We start from the raw sequence: 26,297 nt of genomic DNA on the forward strand, positions 1-26,297 counted from the left end.
ACCATGTTCCTGGGGAGGGAAGGGCATTTCCTGATGGGTGGGTGGGTGGCTTAGCTCAGTGGGCAGAGCAACTGCCTTTCCAATTAGAGTCCTAAGTTCTATCCTCAGCATATTAAAAGGAGCCCAGGAACAACCCTACTCAAGAACCTAAAGAGCCACCAACCCATCAAAGGCAACAATACAGGTCTTTAGACACACACACACAGAGCTCACGTCTATGCAGTGCTTGAGTAAGACACTGTGAATTAGAACTCTGGAAATTCCAAGAAAGGCAACCAAATAATGAGGAAGTTGGCAGGCAGGGCTTAGTCATGTCATTTGACTTGGTATGTCAGGTGGGGGGGGGTTGGTTTTTTTTTCCATCACCAAACCATCACATGCCTTTTTTATCAACTGATGCTCAATCAGTGGGAAACCTGTAAGTGTGTTTCCATTTTCAGGCCAATGACCAATTTAGTCCGCCATAGATAAAAATAGAACTGGTTCACTGAAGAGCAAATCATGTGCTTTCCCCCACTTTTTCTATTAAACAAAGCAGAATACAAATCACATTTCAATGCTCCCCTCTGAAAAATACTCCCTGCAGGCTAGGGATGTGTGTATGAGCAAACGTTCCTTGAAGTTCCTTGAACTCAAGTTCCCTGTAGTTGCCTAAATTCCACCCTGAAGCTCATCTCTGGGGATGGGTGCCCCCCCATCATCTGGGTTCTCTGCCTGCCCCTGGACCCAAGCTCGAGTCCTACGCTAACTTGCCAAGGTGCCTGCACTCACAGTAAATGGGCTATTTATGCCTGCAATATGGGCGATTCATGGTGCCATTTTGCTCACAAGTCTACGTGCGCATTTTTGCAATCACCATGGGTTTTTGCAACATGGTGATCATGGCGCAGGGGGACGCAACCCTGGTGAGTGCAGGTGGCACGGCGAGCATGGGGGGGTTGAGTGGGGGCAGGGGTTTGGTGGGGGTACAAGAGCAGGCAGCCTGCCTGACTCCCAGACCAAAACAAGCACCCACGCCATCCTTACTTGTCTCATCTCATATCCCAATCACAATTGTGATCTTTGTGTGTCTGCGTGTGTGCTTTTCCGTTTGCATGAAGATTCATGTGTATTTTCTTGTGTGTTGTTCCAAGTGCACACATCAATTGTACGCATCTTTGAAACATGCACATTCTGCTCCCACTGATTAAAGCGTGCTGTCAAACATGTTGGGGGGGAGGGGTCTGCAACTTACATTGCAAACTTGGAAATGCACAGACTTAGACCACAGATTGCATTCATGTCCGTGTTCAGTCTGGAAGGTGCGAGTGGGATAAATCCCGACCAAAAATGAATGGAAACAAATCCCTCATACTGCCAGGGCCGGCTCAACCATTAGGCAGAGTGACACTATCGCTTCAGGTGGCAAATGCTAGGAGATGGTCGCAAGGTGCTGGAGGAGAGACCGATGTACCATGCAGCCTTCCCTAAGTTAGCCTGCTGCCTCCATGTAAAGGGGACGATCCTGTCCCATCATCAGTGTTGAACACAGATTCTTCTACCAGTCCAGAGGGCTACTGTGCAGTAGGGATGTCAGAGAATTCCGCCACGAATCTCGGTGAGGCCAAATGCCAGTGCATCCGGCCCCCCAAAATCTGTGGCGGAACAGCCTGCCCCCCCGCCCCCCTGCGGATCCCCCCCGGGACGAGACTTACCTGGGGCGGATCTTCCGGGTGGCGGTGGCTCCGGCAGCGGCTCCAGCGGCAGCTGTGGCGGCGGGCGGTCTTCCGACCGGCTGCCGCCACTGCCATTTCCAGGCTTGTGAAAGAAAAAAAAAAGACGTGATAGGCTACGTAAAGATTTACATAGCCTATCATGGCTAGGTTTAAAAAAAAAGAAAAAAAAAGACATGATAGGCTACATAAATCTTTACGTAGCCTATCATAGTTGGGGGTGGGTTTTAAAAAAAAAACCGCGTATGCAAATGGCGGCGGCTACGGCCGCTGCCATTTGCGTTCCTTCTTTTTACCATCTTAATCTACGTAAATATTTACGTAGACTATGACAGCGAAAATCAAGGGGAACGCAAATAGCATAGTGGGCGCTATTTGTGTCCCCTTTTGATTCGCCGTTTTAGCCTACGTAAAGATTTACGTAGATTAAGACAGCCAAAAAGAAGGAACGCAAATGGCGGTGGCCGGAGCTGCCGCCATTTGCGTATGTGGTTGTTGTTGTTTTACCCAGAGCCCTCCGCGGCCGGAAATCCGGGTGCGGACAGCTCTGGCCTGGCCGGGCCGGGCCTAGCCGACTGCTCCGCAGAGCTGCTGCGGAGCACAGCCGGCCGTTCGAGGATTCCGGGGGGAGGAACGGAGCACCTCCCTCCAGGCCAGGATTCCAGGGGGAGGGACAGAATGCCTCCCCCCCACCATCAACATAATCCGCAAAAGGTAAATCACTTTTGTACAACCCTACTGTGCAGGAATAGGAGGTGGTGCCATCTTGTCCTTTGCCTCAGGCAGCAAAATGGCTTTGGCCAGCCCTGCCTACTGCACACAGAAAATTAGCGTGCCAAGGAAAGAGCTAGACTAGAACAATTATTTCACAAGAATTCTCTCCACTGGAGGCCCACTGAGTGGTAGTGGTTAGAGCAGGGCTGGGGAAACCCAGCTTAAGAATGTGCGAAGCTGCCTTATACTGAGTCTGGCTACTGGCCCAGCTAGCTCAAACTTGCCTATACCAGGTAGTATCGAGTATACTACTCAGGAGAAGGTAGCTCAGGATCCACAGGTAGATCTCTGGATGGTTTGTAGATCAGCAAGTGATCAGAAAGGTAGGGATGGGAGGATTACTTACCCCATTCCGGGTAGGGGCGTCCGCCGGGGGGGGGATAGGCGATCCGTCCCTCCCCCCGGAATCCTCCCTGGCTGGCTCCACTCTGTGGCGAGTCCACGGATCCACCAGCTGGGCCCGCCCGCGGCTGGACGTCCGGCCGCTGCCCTGGTCTGTGGCCGCGAATGGCTGCCCCGGTCTGCGGCCGCCATTTGCCTCCCTGCATTAGCTGTCATAGGCTACGTAAGTATTTACATAGCCTATCACGGCAAAGAGCAGGGTCGCAAATGGCACCCACTACGCCATTTGCGTCCCTGCTCTTTTTGTAATAGGCTACGTAAAAACTTATGTAGCCTATCATGGCTAACGCAGGGAGGCAAATGGCAGCCGCAGACCGGGGCAGCCATTCGCAGCCGCAGACCGGGGCAGCGGACAGACCAGACTGGCTGAAACCAGGTAGGGTCCGTCCTGAGAAAATTTCATGGGGTGGCAGGGGGGACTGCTCTGTTCTGCCACGGACTCCGTGGGGGCGGATTGTAAAGAATCCGGTCTCATTGGAATCCGTGGCAGAATTCTCTAACATTCCTACAGCAAGGTCACCAGTTTGGATGGCTTTAAAAGAGAACTGGACAAACTCCTGGAGAAAAAAGCTATCAATGGTTACTAGTCCTGATGGCTATGTGCTACCTCCAGTACCAGAGGCAGTGAGCCTATATACACCGGTTGCTGGGGAACATGGGTGGGAACGTGCTGTTGCACTCATGTCCTGCTTGGGGGTTTCCCATGGGCAGCTGGTTGGCCACTGTGTGAACAGAATGTTGGACTAGATGGACCCTTGGCCTGATCCAGCAGGGCTCTTCTTATGTTCTTAAGGGCTTATGACTCTGAGCCTTCCCTAAGTTAGCCTGCTGCCTCCGTGTAAACAGGAGGATCCATAGGTCACAATCCTATGCATATTTAGGCAGAAAAAGGTCCTACAGCTCCCAGCATGCCCCAGCCAGCATGGCTGGCAGGGGCATGCTGGGAGTTGTACAATTTTTTTCTGTCTAAACATCCATAGGATTATTCCACAAATGGTTTAATAATAGCAACAACTAATAGGGATGTACAAAAGTCACTTACCTTTCATGGATTATGTTGATGGTGGGGGGGAGACGTTCCGTCCCTACCCCCGGAATCCTCGCCAGGGGGGGAGGCGCTCCGTTCCTCCCCCTGGAATCCTCCGCGGCCGGCTGTGCTCCACGGCAGCTCCGCGGAGCAGCCAGCCAGACCCAGCCAGGCCAGAGCCATCCGCAGCCGGATTTCCGGCCGCGGAGGGCTCTGGGTAAAAAAACAAAAACAAAAACAACCGTGTACGCAAATGGCGGCGGCTATGGCTGCTGCCATTTGCGTTCCTTATTTTTGCCATCTTAATCTACGTAAATATTTACGTAGACTATGACGGCGAAAATAAAGGGGAATGCAAATAGCGTAGCGGGCGCTATTTGCGTCCCTTTTTGATTCACCGTTTTAGCCTATGTAAATATTTACGTAGGCTAAAACATCGAATCAAAAAGGGACGCAAATAGTGCCCACTACGCTATTTGCGTTCCCCTTTATTTTCGCCGTCATAGTCTACGTAAATATTTACGTAGATTAAGATGGCAAAAATAAGGAACGGAAATGGCGGCGGACGTAGCTGCCGCCATTTGCGTATGCGGTTTGTTTGTTTGTTTTAAACCCACCCAACCATGATAGGCTACGTAAAGATTTACGTAGCCTATCACATCGTGTGTGTGTGTTTTTAACCTAGCCATGATAGGCTACGTAAATCTTTACGTAGCCTATCACATCTTTTTTTTTTTTTTTACAAACCTGGAAATGGCGGTGGCGGCAGCCAGTCGGAAGACCAGCTGCCGCCGCCGCCCGGAAGATCCGCCACAGGTAAGTCTCGTCCTGGGGGGGATCCGCGGGGGGGGGGCGGGGGGGGCAGGCTGTTCCACCACAGAGTTCGGGGGGCCGAATGCACTGGCATTCGGCCTCACCGAGTTCCGTGGCGGAATTCTCTGACATCCCTACAACTACATGATTTTTTCCACCTAAGTTAGGCTGCTGAAATGAAGGGTAACCAATGGCAGACTTTTGTGTGAAAGGACTGGGGATGGCTGAGAAATTCATTGGGTTTGCCTTTTTTTAATGTGAATTTACCAAATGCATACTTCCAGGGCTTATGCATGAACCAGAATGCAGTGATACGACAATATGCACACTTTCCAGAACTTTTGAGATGCAGTTCTCAAATAATATTTTTAAAAAATGGTTCACATAAAGTTTCTCAAAGACACTTAGTATCAAACTACATCTGCCCTCCCCAATCTGGTGATCTTCAGATGCACTGGATGACAATTCCCAGCATCCCCCAGCTAGCCATACTAGGTGGAGGATGCTGGGAGTTGTAATCCAACACACCTGGAGAGCAGGTTGGGGAAGGCTGAATTGCATGTTCAGTTAAGCTAAATGGCCTGGCTCACTGAAGACCAGCTAGCAGAAAAATGAAGTAAAGTCCGGGGGGCCCAGCTGATGAAAACCCACCCCCCAAGTGGATTCCTCCGATGTCCCCACCATATTGGGGAAAGACTGTAACCAAGTGACCAGTGTGCCATCTCCGTCTGCTATCCAGGCACTGTTGATGGGTGACTTCAAGGCCCAGCTCTTCCTTCTCTGTCTTTATACCAGACTTGTGCTTCAAATAGAGGACCCCTTCAAAAGAGAGGATAGTCCTTTGCCAGCCCTGCAAATAGAGGACTGTCCGCTGTAAAACAGGACACTCGGCCACCCGAAGACTTACTTCTGGGTAGGCTTGCATGACACAATGTTTAGTGGTGTGATTTTCTCTGGACCCATTTTCTTTCACTCTCCCCGCATTTTATCAGTGCCTGGATCATTTTATCCACACCCACCGCTAATTACTTCCATAACTGCAGGCGCCACCTCTTTAATTACATCGCCCACCCAAGTGAAACACAGGGTAGATTTTAGAAATGAACTGACTCAGGTTATGCACTCATTTCTTCAGGCAGGGAAATAAAATAAAACCTTGAGGCCTCCTCTCCTCCCTCGGAAATGAAGGGCAAAGCCTCTTGTTAATTTTACTTGGGGAAGAACCATATCCAGCATTTATTAACAAGTCGCATCTACCCGTGATATGCCATGCGGCGTTTCTAATTAAACAACTCTTTGGCTCACGCAGGTGGCATTATTATAGATGCAAATTTTAAATTGCACAAAGAAATGGCTAATTATGGTCATTTCTGTGTCTTAATTCAGGTAATTACACTTGCACAATGCGGCGTTGCCTGTGAGTTTTGTAGGGTCGCCTTTCCCTGCAAGCAGAAAACACACACACATTGCCAACGTTCAGTCCAAAATAATATTTAGGATGTCACTATCCCTGAAGGGCTTAGTATAGAATGGAATGAAAATGAAAAGACGATCAAGCCCTTTAGGTCAGATAGAAAATGTAAGACCCCTCAGCTCCAAAGGATAGTTTCCCTGGGACTGGGGAGCTGAAGGGAAGCAGATGTTGGCTTCTGACAACAGCCAGGGGACCTGGAGCAGCACCCCGCGCTTCTCACGAGGTGGCACCCCGTTTCTCAGGAAAAACATCAAGACATGTGATAGACCAGCCTGACCCATTGACCGGCCAGAGAAGGACCAGTAGAAGGGAGGTCATAGGGTGGCCATGTGTCCTAGTCTAGAAGGACCAGCAGAAGGGAGCTGATAAGGTGGCCATGTGTCCTATTCTATCAAGACAAGTTATAGACCAGTCTGACCCATTGACCGGCCAGCCCGACCCACTGACCCATTGACCAGCCATTCTAGAAGAACCAGTAGAAGGGAGCTCATAGGGTGGCCATGTGTCCTATTCTAGAAGGACCACTAGAAGGGAACTCATAGGATGGCCATGCATCCTATTCTACCAGTAGAAGGGAGCTCATAAGGTGGCCATGTGTCCTATTCTATCAAGACAAGTTATAGACCAGCCTGACCCATTGACCGGCCAGCCCGACCCACTGACCCATTGACCGGCCATTCTAGAAGAACCAGTAGAAGGGAGCTCATAGGGTGGCCATATGTCCTATTCTACCAGTAGAAGGGAGCTCATAGGGTGGCCATGTGTCCTATTCTAGAAGGACCACTAGAAGGGAACTCATAGGATGGCCATGCATCCTATTCTACCAGTAGAAGGGAGCTCATAGGGTGGCCATGTGTCCTATTCTAGAAGGACCACTAGAAGGGAACTCATAGGATGGCCATGCATCCTATTCTACCAGTAGAAGGGAGGTCACAGGGTGGCCATGTGTCCTATTTTATAGAGGACACTCCTCTTTTTGAGGTGTTCTCAGAGGACAGGCCTCTATTTGAAGGCGTCCTCTATTTGAAAGGCTGTCCCGTTCAAGTGTGGTTTAAAGACAAAGAACCAGAAGAAGGGAGAGCAGCAGGGGCCTTGAAACAGACCCTCAGCAAGGAGCACCTGGACAGGAGACTGAGCAGGCACTCAGCAGGTCACTGGGTCACAGTCTTCCCACAGTGGTGAGATGTACTGTATTTCTATGTCAATTATATCACTCTTATATCATTTAAATAGAAATACAATGCATCTCACCACTAATTATTAAAGATAATTATTATCTCTCAGTTTCTATCTACACATATCAATTAGAACATGCAAGCTGTACACATATTGGCAGCCTTTTCTCCCTCTTTTGCTTTGTGTGGGAGGGTGATGCACGTCCTCGTTTTTAGCAATGCAGGAGCAGCCACCCTAGGAGCTTGCTTCCCTCTCCCTGCCCCCCCAAATCAGCAGCCAGCAACACTCAGCTCCAGCTACCGTCACCCTGGGGAAACACCCTGCAGTTGTTAGGGGAAAGAACACTCCGGCCTCATCCACTGGCCAGCGGAGCACAAGCCGGCAGCTACTCGCACAGCAGCAATGCCGGCAAGATGCAGCGGAGGCTGGTGGCTCCAGTTTCAGTGGGGCTGTGCTCCCATGCTGGGTTTCACTCAGAACCAGCCAGAACTCTAAAGGAGCTTTGCAAGGTGTTGAGCCCATTTGGGGAATAGGGCTCATCATCTTGGATAGCTCCTGTAGAGTTCTGGTTGGTTCTGACTAAAACCCAGAATGATTCACCGACCCACTGAAATCGGAGCCACCCACCTCCACTGGCAATGGAAGATCATCCTGGCCTGAAGTGCATGTAAATGCTGGCTTCTAGCTCACTGCCTTGTTCTGGCCTTGAAAAATTGATCTCTTCCTTTCCTTTCCTCTCCACTCCCTTTCCTTGTGTACCTTTTCTTTATAGGATTTTTTTTTTAAAGCCTGATAGCAGGGCCTCTCTCTCTCTCTCTCTCTCCCCCACCCCTTATTTTATGTGAGTCTCTTCCTCTCTCTCCCCCCCTTATTTTATGAGCCACTTTCAGAGATAACAATTGTCTGAAAAACAGGATGCAAACCCAGTACATAAATGCAGTAAAACTGAGACTCAACCCAGACAAGATGGAGGTGGTGTGAATGGATGGTTCATCTGCTTGGCTAAGTGATGTTCAACCTGTTCTGGAGCGGGCTGCACTCCCACTAAAAGATCAGGTTCGTAGTTTGGCAGTGCTCTTGGATCCAGAACTGTCACTAGAGGCACAGGTGAACCCAGTGGCACAGAGCACCTTTTATCAGCATAGCCTGATATGCCTTATTTGGACAGAGATAGCCTAGCTACAGTTTTCCATGTTCTAGATTACTGCAATCTGTTAAACGTGGGGTTGCCTTTAAAAATGGTCCGAAAACATCAGCCAGTCTAAAACAGGACAGCAAGATTATTAGCGAGGACTGGTCAACATGATCATATTTTGCCAGTACTGTTTCATCTGCAATGGCTGCTAGTCCATGTCTGAGTCAGATTCAAAGTATTAACAATCAAAGCCTTAAATGGTTTGCAGCCAGGTTACTTGAAAGATCGTCTCCCCCCATACACACCTGCCCAGACCCTAAGAACATCCTCAGCAGTCCTTCTCGGGGAGCTCCTGCCAAAGGAAGTGAGGTGAGTGGCTACCAGGAGGAGGGCCTTTTCTGCTGTGGCACCCTGGCTGTGGAATGAGCTTCCCTAGAGAGGTTCATCTGGGGTCTACACTGTGCTCTTCTTGGTGCCAGGTGAACCCCTTATTTTCCCAGGCATTTTAGTTTTTTAGTTTCTGTTTTAAATCTGGTATTGTATTTCAAATCTAGCTTCTCTTTGAATATAAGTTTTTGTTTTTAAACTTAATTTTAAACTTTAAAACTTTTATATTGTATTTTATTGTCTTGTATTTAATGAGGGTGCTCTCGCACTCATGTCCTGCTTGTGGGTTTCCCATAGGCAGCTAGTTGGCCACTGTGTGAACAGAATCCTGGACTAGATGGACCCTTGGTCTGATCCAGCATAGCTCGTCTTATGTTCTTATATACTACATTCATGGCTCCCTTTTCCCTCTGTAGGAACCCCAGGAATGGCTATTCTGTGACAGGAGTTCTCAGTACCCTCACAAAACTATGATTCACAGGGATCCTTGGGTGGGAGGGAAGCTACAACAGCTCAACTGGGTTAAGTTTCTGACCTATCATCAGAGTCTCATATTCATTTTCAAGCACTAGGATACCTCATATTTAGCAACGAACCAGTCATGGTTTGTCTTCTCCAGAAGCATCTGGCCTTTTTTCTTTTCTTTTCTTTTTTCTTTTCCTCTCTCTCTCTCTGTCTCTGTCTACACACACACACACACACACACGAGCTCTGGCACTCAGGAATTGCTTGAATACTGTAACATATGTAGCTGAGTTAAATGAAAAGCATTACATGTAATAAACATTACCTCGCACTGCTATGACAACTTTCTTTCGAGAATATAAACACTTCTCGCAGCTGAAAAGGCCCTGCGATTGGACTGTTGCATGGTACTTTTGCTGGCTGGGAATCCGAGACTCCGCAGATCTGCAAGCTGATCCTGCGCACATTTGCTCAGAAGCAATCCCGCCGCTGAGTTTAATTGGGTTTACTTGCAGCCTTCCTTCATGCCGTTTTGAATGAAATAAGGACAGCGACTATTTCTGTGGCGGTAGAGAGGCCTAGGCCCCATTCAGGCATTGGTTTCCATGTGTTCTTTCAATGCATGAGGGAGGAGTGGAGCCAGACATGCTAGCCCCCGCCTCAATGTCCTTAGCCCCCCCCCCCGCCCCTACATCCCTAGCCCCACCCTGCTGCAGCGTCAGACCTGGTTTCCCGGCTTCTGCACAGTTGTTTTTTCTTCCCTCCATCCTAAAAGGTTGAAATCCCTCTCCTAAGGTTTAGTTCCTTTCAGTGACAGCTTTGAGCTAAAATGTGCTGATATTTGAAGTATTTTTGCCCCACCCTTCTGACTTTGGTCCCGGCCACCACCACTGGAACGCCCCCCCCGCCCCGCCCCGCAGACCTTCTCTGAAATTGAATTCAGATCTTGAGCTGAAAGGGGTTCCACACCCCTGCACTAGTTGATACTGTCCTCACCATCCATCCAGCACTGAACTCCGTTATTTAGTTCAGAAGACCTAGGTACAATCCAAGTTCTCTCGGCACAGTGTGATTTCCTCCCCCTGCCTGCATAAGCCACTGATGAACATTCTGTATCTCAAGCAAAGGGAGAGAGAGATTATATATATATATATATATATATATATATATATATATATATATGTATGTGTGTGTGTGTGTGTGTGTGTGTGTGTATATACACACACACACAACATAGAAAGCTGGGCAACGTCAGCACTACAGTAGTAAAAACGGTCCATCCCCCATCCGCAAGCTCAAATGGATTTTGAAAGATACTTTGTCAGGTCCCCCCACAGTCAATCAAAACCAAGTCGCTCAGCATCCTAGCTGCCTGTCAAGGCACACCTCACCCCCTCTAAGACTTGTAGGCAGATAGTTTGCATCCACCTAGCCGAAATTCTGGCCGGGGGGGAGGCGCCCCGTCCCTCCAGCCGCGAATCTCGTCTCCTGCTGGGATGCAAATGGCGGCGGCCGTAACCGCTGCCGTTTGTGTCCCTGCAGTCAGCCGTGATAGACTACGTAAACATTTACATAGCCTATCACCATGTTTTTTGAAAATCTAGCCGTGATAGGCTACGTAAATCTTTACGTAGCCTATCACGTTTGTTTTTTTTTTTTACTTGGAAATGGCGGCGGTGGCAGCCGGTTGGAAGACTGGCCGCCGCCGCTGCTGCCGCCGCTGAACCACCGCCGGGAGCTGCCGCCACCAGGGACATTCGACAAAGGTAAGTCCCATCCCGAGGGGGTGGCGGACCATTTCTCCACCAATTTCGGGGGGCCGAATGCGTTGGCATTCGGCCTCCCAGAGATTCGTGGAGAAATTCTCCGACATCCCTACCTGTGCGTTTTTCTCCGGAGTAGGGATGTATGAGAACCTGCAAATCACGTCAACATGCCCTGTTTGCAACCCTGAATGTGGGCAGGAGAGCATGTCTGTGAATTCCTGGGCTTGTGTTCTGTTTGAAAGATTTGCACTTTTAAAAGTGTGCATTTTTTTTTAAATGTGCATTTTCATCCCTTACTCTATGGGGGGTGGGGGATGTGCACATTTCAGTGTGCTTTTCAAATGATGTGCATTTTTTCCCATTTGGAATATGCATGTTTCCTGTTTGAACAGCATGAAAAAAGACTGCAAATGAGTGCAGTAAATGAGGCAAGAGGAATGTGTGAATTCAAGGTAGAGCTGTGCGCAAATGGCCTCTCAAAATTCTCCAGCTATTTGTGGTGGGGGAACAATTTCACCGAATTTCTCCTGGTGTGTGGGGGGGGGATTCTCCAACCATTTCTCACAGATAGGGCTCACTATTGGCAAGGGTTGTAGCACAGCTTCTTCCTTTATTTTGTAAAGGTTTTCAGTTTATTGCAGTACTCCTGCAAGTGGCAACAGCATCAACTGTGTTGAGGCTTCCACTTTTCTGAGGCACAATTTTGCATTTCTTTTGGTGGTATTTTTGAGCTTACCCAATCCCTGTGATGTGGCCAAGGGTGCTGTGTGTGTCTTCTCTCTTGATTACACATCTTTCCATTGGTCTGCAGCCTCCCAGGCCACCTGCACTTCCCAAACTGAAAAAGGCCCATAGGAGGCATTGCCTCATGACATCTTCCTCACGATGGCTTTAACTAAAGCGTGGGAAGCTGCGGAGGCTACAGGCTGCCACAGAGATATTGTACGATGAATCTCTGTATACTCCATAGCCATGTTGTCATAAGTAAAGAAAGCATAAGAATCCCCAACCCCAACCCATGAGGATTTCTCCACACTTCCTTCTCCTGTGCATTTCTTTTCGAGCACAATTTTCTCTGTATGAAATTGAATGAGAATGGTAAAAAAAAAAAAGTGGGAGAAATTTTCGGCACAGCACTAATTCAAGGCTCACTGCAGCCCACCCTTGTAACGTTAAACTACGGTCTAGCAATTATGTGTGAGCCCTCCCGCTGCTGCATTTGTACATACAGTGAAACAACACGACGGAGCGATGTTACTTTGAGCGTAAAGCTCTTCCCGTTGTTCATCTGCGTTGCAAATAATTACACAGCAAGATATCATACCGCTTATACCCTTGAAAGACTCGTGTGACATAGTTTAATGTATCAATCCCTTGTTTGGTTTTGTGCTTACTGAGGAAGTGGGTGGGGTGAGTCCGATGCATGCTCGCCTGCCCGCCCTTATCGGCTTCCGTTCTATCCTTCGTGAAAGGTCCAGTAATCTCCCTTCCACCAAAACACCCAGCCTAAGTGGTGATGTGGATTTCTTTCATCTATCATCCAGGCAACAAGACTCCCTCCCCCACCTTGCACTTCAGCCTGCCTAATTAATTGCTGCCCATTCACCTTTGCCTGCTCTGGGGGAGCTTTCAGAGGTGTCAAGTGCAAATTCTATTCTTGCTTTGTAAGTAGGGATGGCCCGTGCACCCGATTCTGTCCGGGAATCCAGCGGAAGCCCCCTGCCCACACTCCTGAGCACTGCTCGCCAGGCCCCTGCCCCCACTCACCCCCTGCCCGCAATTGGCGAGGGGCCCACACTCACCCCGGTGGCCTCGTCGTGCTCCATGGCCGCCATTTTCTGAAAAATAAAACGGTGATTGCGAAAATGCACATTATGTGTGCCGCTGTGCATTTTTGCGAAAGTGTGCATTTCTGTGCATACGGAACTATGTGCATTTGCAAACATGTGCATTTGCATGCATACATAAATATGAACATTTTTGCGATCACCATTATATATATATATATATATATATATATATATATATTTAAAAATAGTGACTGCGGAGCTTGATGAGGCCACCAGGGTGAGTGGGGCTGCTCACCGAGCACGGGGGGTCAAGTGAGGTCTGAGGACCAGCAGGCAGGGGCAGGGGCTGGGTGGGCACTTGGAGACGGGGGTTGCTTCACACATCCCTATTTAAAATAGAGGTGCGGAACCTCAGGCCCAGGGCCAAATCTGACCCTCCTGGAATTCCACTCTGGCCCACCAATGAGGTACTGGCAATATGTGCTTGATGCTACATTGTACTGGTACTTTTTTGCAGTTTGGCCACACCCTATTTTCCCTTGGGCCACACCAACTACTGGAATGCAGCCCCCGAGAGCTTCTCTGAAATTGAATTTGGCCCTCAGGGATCACAGATCATAGGGATTATAGCATCATAGGGTTGGAAAGGGCCTACATCAAGTCCAACCCTCTGCTCAATGTAGGAAGCCTGATTCCCAGGCAGTCTCCCATCCAAGTTCACGCCAGGGCTGATCCTGCTTAGCTTCCAAGATCAGATGAGATCAGGCACATCCAGCCCTTGGCTTGGATAGGCTAGCCTATCACATGAAAAACCACAGACACAAATGGAGTAGCAGACTCTATTTGCGGCCGTAAAGCCCTTAGTTTAAGCTAAATGCAGCCATTTACGGCTGCATTTAGTGTAATCTAAGAGTTTTATGGACGCAAATGGCGTAGTCCGTACTCCATTTGCGTCCAGAGTCAGTCTCAGCCAGTGATACGGCACGGCAATGACGGCCGTATCGCTGGTGCTCCGGAGCCACCAGCGGGGAGGATCCAGCCGGGGAGGATTCCACAGGGAGGTGGAGGTAAGCGATCCTTTCCGCCACGGACTCCAGAGGCCAGATTCTATTGAATCCAGACTCATTGGGGTCTGTGGCAGATTTCTCAGACATCCCTAAATCCAACCCACAGATTTATTTAGCAGCAGACCAGCTTTTTCTGAGTTCCACAGATCCTGTGGGGTTGCATACTGGGTTTTTTTTTAATACTTTCCAGAATTTTATGCAAATTGAGTCATAGAAAAATATGTAAGTTTTTAAAAAAAACGTCAGCTGAAACTGCACGTTTCTCCTATGAGCTAAAGCATAAAAATACACATTTGGGGGGGATTTGTGAATTTCAGAGGGGATTTGTACATTTTTTGCAAGTGTGACTTTGCACAAATGTGAATTTGTGAAAATTCAGGACATTGGGAAAAAATCCCATTCCATCAATGAGTGGACAATGGAATAAAAGGCACCTGATAATCTGTGAAACACAGATGGAGAGGATTTTACAAAATCAGGAGTTTCTAAGAATTTCCTTCCTCAGCATCTACAAAACATGCCAGGCACATGCGAAACTGTCTTATTAGGGATGCACCAGAATTTTGTTGATACTTGTATGATTAAAAAAATAAATAAAATGCAGCCACGAACACAAGCATGATGGCAATTTTCACAAAATGCTTGGACATTCTTGAGGCAGGGATTGCATTGGCAAAATGCATCCTTTTTTTAAGGCACACTTTAAAATGCACATTTTTTCAAAAAGGATGCATTTTTACACTTTAATCAATGTGTGGGGGAGGTGGGGGGGGAGCCTGCATTTTTCCTGTTCAAACACACACACACACACACACACACACGAGCAAGAACGAGGCAAAACAAGTATCAGGGTGGGAAAAGAAAGGCCTCAATCACTTGTTTGCCCATCCCTATGTCTAGCTGGGTCCATCAAATCTCTTCCTCTTTCCTACTCACCTCTCCTCCACCTATTTCTCTTGTATTGCACCTTGGAATGTCTACCAGGAGCCCAGCTTCCACTGCCATGTTTTATCACATGTCCCCACTATCACAAGTAGGGATGGCGGAGAATTCCTCCACGGATTTCAGTGAGGACGAATGCACTGGCATTCGGCCCCCCGAAGTCCGTGGCGGAACGGCCCGCCCCCCGCGGATTCCCCCCGGGACGAGGCTTACCTGGGGCAGATGTTCCAGATGGCGGCGGCTCCAGCAGCGGGTCCGGCAGCGGCAGTGGTGGCTGGTCTTTCGACTGGCTGCCACGGCCGCCATTGTCGTCCTGGTCTTTGCCAAGATAGGCTACGTAAGTATTTATGTAGCCTATCACGGCAAGCCAATAAAAAACAAACACAAAAAACCCGCATATGCAAATGGCGGCGGCTACGGCAGCCGCCATTTGCGTTCCCTATTTTTCGCCAATTTATCTTGTGTAAATATTTATGTAAATATTTACGTAAGATAAAACGGCGAAAAAAAGGGGAACGCAAATAGCGTAGTGGGCGCTATTTGCGTTCCTTTATTTTTCACCGTTCTAGCCTACGTAAATATTTACGTAGGCTAGAACGGCGAAAAATAAAGGAACGCAAATAGCGCCCACTACGCTATTTGCGTTCCCCTTTCTTTTGCCATTTTATCTTACGTAAATATTTACGTAAGATAAATTGGCGAAAAATAGGGAACGCAAATGGCGGCTGCCGTAGCTGCTGCCATTTGCGTACGCGGTTTGTTTGTTTTTCTTCCGGAAGAAAGTTGCCCAGTGGCCGGATAGCTGCGGGCGGCCCTGGCCAGTGGCTCTGTGGAATCTCCGTGGAGCGGAGCCGGCCGGAGAAGGATTTCGGGGGGAGGTGCGGAGCGCCTCCCTCCCACCACAAATCGCCTCATCGAAAAGGTAAGTGACTTTCGTACATCCCTAATCACAAGGAAACATGTTGGCCAGATTTGGATACTGACACTAGGGATGGACCAAATTGTCAGTTTTGCTTTCTCCCACGTTGTCTATCTAAAATCTCAAGTTCTTCCCATCCCATTTATGAAGAAATGTGCAAATCTTGGTAGGGTCATACAGAACATGAAATGGATGAAATTCTCACTCATCTGCACCAGCCACATTCAAGAGGTACAGCTATTCCCAGCATGGAGAACACCATGTTGCTGCCATGTAGTTGTTAAAGATGGGACATGGGAGCCACTCAGGGAGGAAAAATGAGGTGGCAAGCCTAATTCAGCCTCACAAGCTTGGTTGAATACAGAGAGATACAAACTCAGACTTTTAAGAGCTAAGCATTCGAAGTCCTAGGCCTGGATGGATGAATGTTGCTTTCTCCCACATTTGAATATTTAAAATCTCAAGGTCTTTCCATCCCATTCATGAAGGGATTTGTGAAGTTTGGGAAGTTCTTAGCAAAAATCAAACCAAATGAAATTCTCACCCAACCTTAACAACAGGTACAAGTGTTGGCCGATGGGGTAGGTTGGACAATTTTCCAACTCTACAATATAACCAAATGCTATTATTAATATTGTCTAGTTTCTTTATACCCTGCCTTTCTTCCATGATGGATCATCCAGACAGATTCCCAGAGTGGTCTCCCATCCAGACATGGTCCAGACCCAAGCCTGCTTAGCTTCAGCACCATGACTGCATCCTGAGCCTTCAGACTACAGTCTGGGATGAGTTTCAACATTCCAGTACTTTGATTGAGCAACCTCAAACTGGGGGTTGGATGCTCACTGACCCTCCCCCTATTTTCTGCCAAGAAACCACCTTTACAGGATTTTCTCCATAAATCCACAGTGCCTCTGCTTCCCAAAGGACTGCCTGGGACAGAAGCAAGAAGGGTGACCCAATAGAAACAAGGGCAGGGATCCTGAGCTTTTGCATAAAAGAAAGAAATTTGACAGCTTCTGCTTGCCCTATGAGGGTGAGAAATGTTGCATTTGCTAAAATAGTACACAGCCATTGATGAGACCAAGAGACTTGTCTGCTGTTGCATCTGCCCCTTCCTTCAATGTCAAGTCTCACAAATCTCACCAACCTAATGGAATCATGGATGCTTAAGAAGCACAGTTTTCAAAACATGAAAAAGGGGGCAAGTTGATCCATGACACAATACCCAAATGAGTCAAATGTTTCTAATGGAACTCTCAAAACCCAACAAAAATACACCTGAGAAAGAGGGGAGAGACAGCAAGGCCCTCCCCCACTGGCTCAGCTGGGATCAACTGTCATTTGGCCCCTCCCCTCCCAGAACTGCCTCCATCAGCAGTCATTCCACTTGGCTCCCTCTGGGGGAGAGGGCCATAGCTCAGTGGTGGAGCAACTGCTTTGCATGGAGAAGGTCCCAGGTTTGATCCCCGGTATTGCCAGGTAAGGCTAGGGGAAAAAAAAATTGGCCTGAAACCCTGGAGAGTCTCTGCTGATCATTGTCAATGATACTGGGCTAGATGGACCAATGGCCCAACTCAGGATAAGGCACTGATTGTCAACTATGGCTCTCCAGAGGTTCAGGCAGGATTCTTTCCTAGCCTTAACTGAAGATGTCAAGGACTGAACCTGGGACCACCTGTGTTCAGGAATCCCATTCTCAGGAATGGCCTTCAAAGGCAATGCAGAGTGAGCAGCAGGTTCTAATTCAAATCCTCTCAGCTCCAAAAGGAAAGCTTTTAGGAATCATCTTTTAGGAGTGCCAGATGTAAACCATGCAAGATATCCCTTAATCCACAAGCATCCTCAAGGAGAGCAAGCCACAGTCTCCCCACCAGGATCCGATCATTCGCCAACCTACCGACACTCGTTATTTTCTGGGAGGCAAGGTCGTGAAGCAAAGCTCCGATCGCCGGGTTGTGTCTGGAGTACAATTCATATCGATTAATGCCAATGTGGAATTTTAGCCAGTTTGGATAGGAATCAATCGACGTCTCTCCAGTGGGTAAAAACTCTTCATCTTCATTGCCTTCATTTTGCCTACCAAAGGAAAAACAAACAAAGAGATGGCACAGAAGATTAGGTTTCGTTAAATTGCCAGCAACGCACTTCGCAACACACTGCTGAGGTGGGTGGGTGGGAGAGAGGGAGGGGGTAAAAGCGGGACTAATTCCAAGTCCAGAGAAGTGCCAAGAAAAGCACTAGAGAAGCCAAGACAGCAATTCTTAGACTTCGTTGTACTGCAAGCCAATGTTCTAACTGAGAGCCAGGGTGCTGTAGTGCAAGGGTGGGCAGAAGGTAGATCTCCAGAAGTTTTGGAATTCAACTCCCAGAAGCCCCTGCCAGCATGGCCAATGGTCAGGAATTCTGAGGGTTGAAATCCAAAACATCTGGAGATCTACTTTCTCTCCACCCCTGCTGTAGTGCTTATTGGACAAGGTATTGGACAAGGCCTTGAGAGGCCAAGGTTCTAGTCCCCACTTGGCCATGAAGCTCACTGGGTGACTTCGGGCCAGTCATTGCCTCTCAGCCTAAGCTAGCTCACAGCGTTGCAGTGATGATCAAAATGGAGAGAAGGAAGATAATGTACTCCACCTTAGCTCCTTGGATGAAAGGTGGGACATGAATGTGATAGACAGACAGACAGACAGACAGACAGCTCGGTCATCATGGACCACCATAGTTGCTTATATTAAGGTCACCATGAAGGAATTGCCTTTTGCCTGGACTGTACCAGTCTGGTCTGTATGAGAGGGAGTTGCAGATTTTTCCCCATGAAAAGAACTCCCTGTATGTCAACAACTAGCATGTCAGGGAGAAGGGTTCAGCCTAACCTTCTCCTTGACCGGCTATTTTTCTATGTTCGATTGAATAATGCAGCACTCCCCACCTGCAGCCTGAAGTGGTATGGTCCAGAACCACTTGGATAGCTCTCTTAGAGTTCTGACTGAAACCCAGAGCAGACTCACAGTCCCACTGACATCAGAGCCACCAGCATCCACTGGAGAAAACACAAAGACGGAGAGGGGGAGGGCGGATTTTAACCCTTTTTTGAATGCCTGAATAAGGCTACAGAATTAAAGGATTCTGAGCCCAGGAATTTGTTCTGAGGATCAGAACTGAATGGCGCTCACAGTCCTTCCACACAAAAAGCCACACCTGGATACCCCAAGCTTTCTTAATTTCAGAAATATAACTTAATGTGGGGTAGAGCAATTGGGAGTAAGAAATCCTTGGTGAGCCACTGCAGAGGCAGATCACCTAGAGATCTACCAGTTGATCCAGATCTACCTTCTGCCCACCCTGGTCTATTGGAATGGCTGACCTGTCCAAGGCCAGTTTGAGGATAATGGAAGAGCTGAACTTTATCATTGTTCATCAATAGCACTTGGACAGCGGACTCAGCAAGGCAAACCAATTACCTGGTCACAGTTTCCCACGGTTTGGTGAACGGGACTGTATTTCAATTTAAGTTATAATCATTGGGTAGAATCCAACCTAAGTCCTACTTAGAGCCATTGAAATGAATGGGACTTTAGTGAGTCATGACTAACTTTAGTTCCAGTTGTTTCAATGGGGCTACTCTAAGTAGGACTTAGGTCGGATTTTATCCATAATTTCTAAATTCACATATCATCATATAAATCAGCATATGCACATTTTATGCAAACTGGTGTCCTCCTTTTTGGTGATGCATCTTTTTGAGGGGGCAGCATTCATAAGTGGCCACTGTAGCAGGCATGCTCTGGACCCATTCATCAGCCAGGGGACTGAGGGGTGCTAGGCTGTGTGAGCATACGTGCACATGTTTCTTAGGACACGCACTTGGAGGCAGGATATAAATCTTCTAAATGCATAAACGATGGGGTGATAAATACATCTCCCATCTTGGCTGCTTCACAGTTGGCCAGGGAAGGCATGATTGCATGCGGTAATGCAGCTGTTTAAACAGGACTCTGCCCGTATGTCGGAGAGAGGGTGCTGTTGTGCTGGGAGTCAGCCATTCGCCTTTGGAAAGCGTGCCACAGACAGAGGAATCCAGATGCCTTTTTAAAATAAATAAATATCAAAGCAGGAGTTCACGGCTGCAGAGCATCAAACGGCAATCTAGTTCGGCTTTGCCCAACCTCCAGATGTTTTGCACTATGACTCCCAGCAACTTGGTAGCTTGTGAGGGTTTTTTTATTTTTTAAGTCCCCATTTAAGCAATCAATACTTGGATTTTGGTTGGGAGGTGACCTTTGATGCTGATTTTCTTGTTTGCAAGAGAAGTTAATATTTTACCATTCTGTCTTACATCCTTCCCTCTGTGTGTGTGTGTCTCTCTCTATGTTTAAATTTGTTAACTTTTGTGAGGGGATAGGATGAGATGTAGCTTTGACATCTTATTTTATTTCTTTGAAAAGCTCCTGCCCGGAGTTTGAGTCCAAAAGCTCTCGAGACGGTTTAGGAATGTAATGCACAGAACAGCTACCTGACAAAACGTGCCATAAAAACTATGAAAGAAACCAACAGTAGAACAGCAGATAAAAACACAATGCAGTATCTTGGCAGCAGAGCTACACCAAATCACCAACGTAACTGCACATTTGTCCCCCGTCACCACCCCCTCCATTTCCCTCCCCTTCCTCTGCTGTCTCCGTGTCCTATGCTACATTGCTAGCACCTTGGGTTCAGGGCTTATCCTCTCTAAATTTGTAAAGTGCAAGGCACATTGAAGGTGCTAGATAAATAATGAAGTGAGGAAATGCCGGTCCTAAAAAAGCATCCCCCCCATCCCCTGGATTTTCTAAAAAAAACAGCAAGGAAGCCTGGAAGGCCTATCTGAGGAATGAGTTCCACAAGGAGAGGGCAACCACCAAGAAGGCCCTGCTTTTTAGAGCTATTTGCCTCCCTTGAAAAGGCAAAGGCATTCTTAGCAACATCTTTGGAAGCTCACAATGGATTTGGGAGTGTATATATTTTATTTGTATTACATTTCTATCCCACCTTTTGTCCTCTTGCAAAGAACCCAAGGGGGCTTACATGGTCCTTCTCCAGTCCAACAGCCCTGTGAGGTAGGTTAGGCTGAAAGCCAGTGCCTGGCTCAAAGTCACCCAGTGAGCTTCACGGCTGAGTGGGGACTAGAACCCGGTTCTCCTGAGTCCCAGTCCAACACTCTAACCACTACACCACAACTGCCATGCCCTTGTCTTTACAACATGTAGATCATGTAAATTACTCTTGCTGCTTCCTATCATTGCAGTTACAGAAGCCTTCTAATGGGTTTGATTTGAAAACCTGTATTGCCTTGCACAGCACTCAGTTAACAGGGCAACGACATATGCATCACCAAAAAAGGAGGTCAAGAGAGGGCACAGATTTCCATAAAATTCCCATATGCTCTCTTATACATATAGATCGGGGGGGGGGCACTTGTGGCCCTCCAGATGTTTCGGCCTACACTTCCCATCAGCCCTAGCCAGCACAGCCAATGGTGAGGGATCATGGAAGTTGTAGGCCAAAACATCTGGAGGTCTTCAAGTGGCCCAACACAGTATATATTCAAATTTAGAAATGTTCACTATAATTTAGATAGAAAGACAATACATCTCACCATAATGGAGATACCTGTGACCAGGTGCCCTGCTCAGTCTGCTGTCCAGGTGCTAACTGTGGATGGAGAAATGTCAAGGCTTCTGCTCTGCTCTCCCTCGTAAGGCTCTTAAACTTTAAACCGGACGTACACTGGGCAGCCCTTCAAAAAAGGGATGCTTTCAAATAGAGGACTGTCTTCTAAAGTGGGACACATGGCCAACCTAATCAGAGTGGCCTGCCATGCCTGGAAATCCAGACTTGGGGCATCTCTACACCAGCCTAAAATCCCGCATTTAAAACGGGACTTTCTGATTCCATTTTAAATGCAGGATCACAGCAACTGCCCTTTTCACCCGCTTTCTTTTCTGCCTCCCTTTTCCCCCTCCTTCTCCTCATATCTGAGTCTTCCATTGTCTTTCATTGATCTCACTCCTCTTCTTGCCACTTTTTCTCTATTCACAGAGGGAACTCAAGCAGGACACAACAGGGTAATTTGATAGCTCGTTATCTGCGATCTATTTAAAAATGGAACAAAGGGCATTTAGTGCAGGAGACACCTTGAATGATCACGGCGTCATGTAAAGAGCCCGCAAACTTCCGTGCAGGAGCAATCCAAATCGCAGGATAAAAGCTCAGTGTCAAGGAGCCCTTGGTCTGGATAGCCCCTGAAACAGAGGACACCTTCAATAGAAGGCTGGTTGCCATCAAGTAGGACACATGGCCATCCTATCTCTTAATGGGTACCTTCTGATCAATCTGTATTAAATTGGTGTAACTGACTTGCTAAGCTCCCTACTTTGATGCATTACCAATGCCCCCCCCCCCAAAAAAACCAGGACTGCTATGGACCAGGACTTTGTTTTAACCAAAACTTCACCCATTTTCTACACCAGGCTGTCCTGTTTGTGGTGAGCAGGCCTAAGGGTACATCTGGGTAAGAGGGGAAATCTATGCCAAGAGTCAGAACCTAAGTATAGATCAGCTGGTACTGGACCAAAATCCTTCCCCCACAATTCCAAGTCTCCATTCGGAGGCTGTGAAAGGAGTGCCATTTTACCTATTTTCAGGGGCTTGGGGAAGGAACTCACTGGCGCTCTGCCTGGCTGGTCGACACCATTTTGTTTTTCCTCAGAATGCCCCAGAGTGATGCTAGAGTCATTCCCAAAGGGCATTCTGAGGAAACAATGGTGACCCCCATGGCATTCACCCTTTTTAATGTCCCAGTGGCAGCCCAATATGTTTAAAGTTGTCGAACTGTATTAAGAGATCAGGAAAATCTCATTTAATTTTATAAAATTTTAAGAAGGGACGAGTACTTCTCAGTTATTCTGGTATCTTCGCATTCCTTGGCTAGAACAATGGAAGGTGGAAACAGGTTTACTTTGCACTCAAGTCATTGAGTAGAAGGTGGGTTGCATGTTTTTCCTGATATCTCCAAGAGTTAGTGGGCCAGTGACATGATCTTTTTGAAAAATGGAGGTTGAATAAACAGGGCAGGAACCTGAAATATCCCTGAGCCCCTCATCCCATCAGGCCTCCAAGTGGCTATAGCCCTGATACCAGGATTTAGATCTGGGAACATGCAAAGACTTAATAAAGGCAACTGTTGTGCAACAATAACCAGTTCCACACATCTGCAGGTGGGGAAAATCTTCTGCAGTAATTTCTAGGGGTTGTACTCCTCATTCTGTTTTATCCATATTGTTCACACAACACTTAAGCATTGTTTACTTCCCTAATGACAGATCAGCATTACATCTGGAAATCTAAACCATGGTTCAAGGTTGGCCACAAACCACGATGTGAAACATGCCTTGAGATGGGCTTCAGAACAATGGTTTGTGTCCAGCTCCAGGGTTTTAAGGGAAAGACACCCTCAATGAGCTCCCTCTCTCAGTGAGTTTACCTTTCACCACCATGGTCACCAGCTGCTCTTTTTCCTCATCCTCTTTCTCATCATTGCCACCCCTTGCTTGCTTGACAGCTAGTGAGCAAGGAGGCAGTGACGTCTTCAGCTCCTCCTTCTCATCACCACCATTGCCTGGGCTGGCCAGAGTGAGAAGCAGGTGAACAAAGGGGCTGAAAGGGTGAAGAGGAGCAACTCCAGGGAGCTCTGATCAGTGAGCCCCTGCTGGGGTGTGGGCCCTCGGCAGGTGCCCAACCATGCCTACCCTTGACACTAGCCCTGGTTTGTGTCATTCATGCTCAAGTGTTACATCCACACCATGCTTAAGTCAGTTTTCCCACTTCTTATTTTTACCTGGTTATCCCCTTCTTTCTCTAAAGAGCTCAAGGCAGTGTACTGGGTTTGCCTTTTCCCCATATGATCCTCATAACAATCCAATGAGTTAGGTTAGGCTGAGGGAGATTGATTGGCCCAAGGTCATCCAGTGAATTCCATAGCTGAGAGGGCAACTGAACCTGTGTCTCTCTGATCCTAATTTGGCAGTCGTAACAACGATTCCAAGCTGGTTCCATTCCCTCTGCTTCCAAGCTGACAAGCAGGTCTCTCCCTATACAGTCCTTTACAAAGCTAAACCAGGTCTTCGCTGCAAGTCTGGGATCCTAACCAGGGTTAAGGCAACAATCCACGCTTAGTGCTAGCCAGGGTTCAGCATTTTGTTTGCACTGAGGGGTATTCACCACTGCTTCCAGATCAAAGGTTCTAACTCCATTTAAAATAACCCCTTTTTCTAGTAACATGGCCAATTCTGCACACCGTCCTTTCCTTCTCAGATGTCAGCAAACAGCCAGTGTGCCTCTAAAAGGATATATAAATTGGAATGCTAAAACAAACACAGCACAGCCGGTAGGCAGCAGCTGCTTGTTGTCACATCTAATCTTGGCACTCAGGTGAGATCTATGATTTATGGGGCTTTAACTCTGCACTGTTACAGAACTGTGGTGCCTCTCACACAGCTTGGTCCATGAGAGTTGGAAGCTTGCAGTAGGACGGATGGAGGGTCAGGCAGAAGAACAGCCCAGCTGGCTTACACCAAAGACCCATCCTGTCCAGCATTCCGTTCACAACAGATAGATCCAGGAAGCTCACACAACCAGGCAGGGCCAGCCCTACCAGTAGGCAGAGTGAGAAGATGCTTCAGGGAGCAGATGCTGAGGGTGGGTGGGGCATCAGTGCCATCCTCCTGGCTGCTCCTCCCAAGCCCCTGGCCCATTACCCCCTGTTGAGGACAGGGCTGTGTATGCCACACAGCCCATCCTGAGCCTTGTAAATTGGCCTGCTGCCTCAGGTACAGTAGAGGATGCTGTCCCATTAGAAGTGTTGGACTAAGATTCAGCTGCCAGTACAGTCAGCTTCCATACATGGAACAATGAGGGGGCTCCATCCTGTCCTTTGCCTCAGGTAGCAAAATTATCTTGGGCTGACCCTGCAGCCAGGGTTTGAAGACCACCGCCCTCTCTTGTCCACAGCATGCAGAATTCAGAGGTACACTGCCTCTGAACATGGAGGCTTCATTTCACAATTGTGGCAGATAGGGATGTAAGGCTGGGGAGCTATTTGGCAAAGGTGCCAGGGCTTTTCCACCATCCCATCAATGTTCAGATCATATATGACAGGGGTGAAGAACCTCAGACCCGGGGATCAAATCCAACCCTTCTGGTGTCCTAATGTGGACCTCTGGTGTTTCCCAGATGACCATACCAGCCCTTCCCAGCCCCGTTCCTATTCCCCCGGCCATGCCACTGATGATTTGGCAGTTTCCTGGCTTTTGTGTAGCTTTGCCCTTTTCTAAAAGGTCGAAACATCATTCCCAAGGCTTACTTACTGGCAGTAAGGCCCTTAAGCTAAAACATGCTGGTGTTTTGACTCCACCCTCTTTTGTCTTTGGCCACACTCGCCACTGAAATGCACCCCCCAAGAACGTCTCTGAAATGGCATGTGGCCTTCGAGATGAAGGAGGTTCAACAACCCTGATGTAGGACAATCCTTCTGTATTTCTGGCCAACACCTCCACTTCTGCACTCCAAGGGGCCATGGACATGCACTACCAAATGGTTCTATGTACCAGGCAACCATTACCATACCAAATGGACAGATCGGTTTGCTTCTGTGCCGGCTCCAGGTTCTTGGGAAAGACACCCTTAATGGGCCCCCCTCCTTCAGTAAATCTATCTTCTCACCACCATTACCACCATCTTCTATTGCTCCTCATCCTCTTTCTCATCACTGGTACCACTTCATAGAGTCATAGAATCACAGGGTTGGAAGGGGCCTACAAGTAGCGTTCCCTTATTTTCGCCGTAGTCTACGTAAATCTTTACATAGACTAGACGTGCCAAAATAAGGAACGCAAATGGCGGTGCCCATCGGCCGCCGCCATTTGCGTACGCGCTTTTTTTTTCTCCCAAAGTCACCCGTGATAGGCTACGTGACGATTTACGTAGCCTATCACGGCTGACTTTGGAAATCTAGCCATGATAGGCTACGTAAATCGTCACGTAGCCTATCACGGGTGTGTGTGGTGTTTTTTTTACTTACTTTTTAATTTTGTAATGGCGGCGGCGGCAGCCAGTCGTGAAACCGGCCGCCGCCCCCGCCCCCCACGAAACGTCGCCGAACTGCCGCTGGGACCCGCCGCCGAGAGGGACGTTCGCTGAAGGTAAGTCCCATCCCGGGGGGGGGGGGGTGGCGGCGGAGAATTTCCCCAACACTTTCGGGGGGCTGAATGCCTCGGTGCTCAGCCTCCCGAAGATTCGGGGAGAAATTCTCCGCCATCTCTACCTACAAGACAATTGAGCCCAACTCCCTGCTCAGTGCAGGAAGCATGATTCCCAGGTGGTCTCCCATCCAAGTACGAACCAGGGCTGAT

General features: G+C 48.1%; 1 protein-coding gene across 1 annotated transcript in view; it reads right to left on the reverse strand.

The window, feature by feature from the left end:
- Window positions 1–26,297, reverse strand: part of FAM20C (FAM20C golgi associated secretory pathway kinase) — a 136,841-nt gene that overhangs the window by 104,221 nt on the left and 6,323 nt on the right. Inside the window, exon 2 of the mRNA XM_084818375.1 lies at window positions 17,750–17,928. Within this exon, the coding sequence (XP_084674501.1) occupies window positions 17,750–17,928 (179 nt within the window). The remainder of the gene's footprint in view (window positions 1–17,749; window positions 17,929–26,297) is intronic.

Source organism: Heloderma suspectum, chromosome 12, assembly GCF_057233095.1.
Source record: "Heloderma suspectum isolate Gila_16-S chromosome 12, 16-S_ref, whole genome shotgun sequence".
Lineage (NCBI taxonomy): Eukaryota > Metazoa > Chordata > Lepidosauria > Squamata > Helodermatidae > Heloderma > Heloderma suspectum.